The sequence below is a fragment of the Cyprinodon variegatus genome, unplaced genomic scaffold (genome assembly GCF_000732505.1).
Source record: "Cyprinodon variegatus isolate N-32 unplaced genomic scaffold, C_variegatus-1.0 Scaffold24, whole genome shotgun sequence".
NCBI lineage: Eukaryota > Metazoa > Chordata > Actinopteri > Cyprinodontiformes > Cyprinodontidae > Cyprinodon > Cyprinodon variegatus.
This window is the reverse complement of record NW_015150477.1, coordinates 1,634,815-1,636,344: the sequence shown is the minus strand read 5'-3', so window position 1 is coordinate 1,636,344 and position 1,530 is coordinate 1,634,815. Positions and strand designations below refer to the sequence as shown.

General features: G+C 50.8%; 1 protein-coding gene across 1 annotated transcript in view; it reads right to left on the bottom strand.

The window, feature by feature from the left end:
- LOC107096652 (putative N-acetylglucosamine-6-phosphate deacetylase) overlaps positions 1–1,530 on the bottom strand; it is a 7,588-nt gene that overhangs the window by 1,951 nt on the left and 4,107 nt on the right. Inside the window, exon 2 of the mRNA XM_015393413.1 lies at positions 254–457. Within this exon, the coding sequence (XP_015248899.1) occupies positions 254–457 (204 nt within the window). The remainder of the gene's footprint in view (positions 1–253; positions 458–1,530) is intronic.

The following is a 1,530-nucleotide window of genomic DNA, read 5'->3' as shown; positions in this document are numbered from 1 at the left end:
TTTTTGATAAAGCTTCTAGTTAGAGTGGCTCAGGTTATCCTGAGCCATCTCTATAGTTCTGCTGCTATAGGCTTAGACTGCTGGAGGACATAGGGACCCCTTTTTCATCATCCTGCTTCATTCATCTCTCCCATTAACTATAGAAACTCTTCTTTAACTCAGAACTTGTCTCGTCTCTGACTGACAGAAATCTGTGAAGGCTTTAATTCTTCTTCTCTGAACCATAATGTTTTTGTGGACGTTTAGTTCTAGCTCAGCTGGTCCACCGACCCACATGGTGAAAACGCCCTCACTGCCGCAGAGACATTGAGCAAAGGGAGAAGCAGACCTGCTACGTAGGCATGGAGACCCTGGATCTCGATGACCTGCTGGCCCAGAGTGTGGCGGCCTGGAGGAAGACCCATGGCTGTGATGGCGTCCGTCACCAACACCAACCCTGAGAGAGAAACGACGACACGTCACCCGACTGAACATCCGGACTTTGTTTATATCCTGGAGGCTAAGTATAGATTGTTTCTTGGAGGAAACAGGATTTCATTCCCACCAACATTCAGAAAACATCAATAATATCTTTGTTATTAAAGTTGAAGAGTTTTTCTTTATTAATCAGGCAGCAGTTGGCCGCTAAAGATAACAGGAAATGTTTCCGGTCTACAGACCGGCCCTCCCTGTCAGGGTGGGGGCCGTCCCGCCGCCTTACCGCTGAATAACTGCCACCTGACCAGGACATCAGAACATTGACCCAGCTGGACGGCGTGGATGAGCAGTGAGCGCGGTGAACGTTCCAGGGAAACATCTGGGATGTAAAGTCCTGCTCTTTATTCTGCCGTCTTTAAACCCGCTAACCTTTCTGCAGCGCCGCTCTATTCCATCCTGCTGATGAGCGGGACGGTAAACGCCGCTGGTATCGGAGAACGGAGATCAGAGCTCCTCAGGCGCCCTGTGAAAAAAAACACAGAGCCGGACTGATCTGGGGTCAGATTAGAGGAGGAGGTCCCAAACCTGCGGCTGTTAGTAGATTAGGAGCTGGACTGATCAGGGATCAGCAGACGGCCAACCCAACAGCACCGCAGACCAGAACCCGTCCAGAACCCTTTAGATCCAAACTCTGCAGTCATGCATGTAGATCTAGACACTCAGACACGCCTCGTTAGATCATGCAGATCTAGACCTCTAGACCAGGGAGCATCTGCAGAGTTTCCACCGTTCGGTCGTTCATGGGAACTCAGTTTGTCCCGTTTTGCTCCACGGAAATAAACCTTTTATGTTTTTCTCGTTATGTTGCTAGGAAACCAGCTGTTTTATCCAATAGCCTCGCTACAAAACCGGGTTTTATAGGAACAGGAAAAGATCACATTCCCAAAAAAGACTTGATGCGGCTCTAGAAAGGAGAGGTGACGGCGCCATAAGGAGCAGCAGCGGTGACCTGGACCGACCCTCTCCAACGCCGGCGCCATCAGGAGCAGCAGCGGTGACCTGGACCGACCCTCTCTAACGCCGGCGCCATCAGGAGCAGCAGCGGTGACCTGG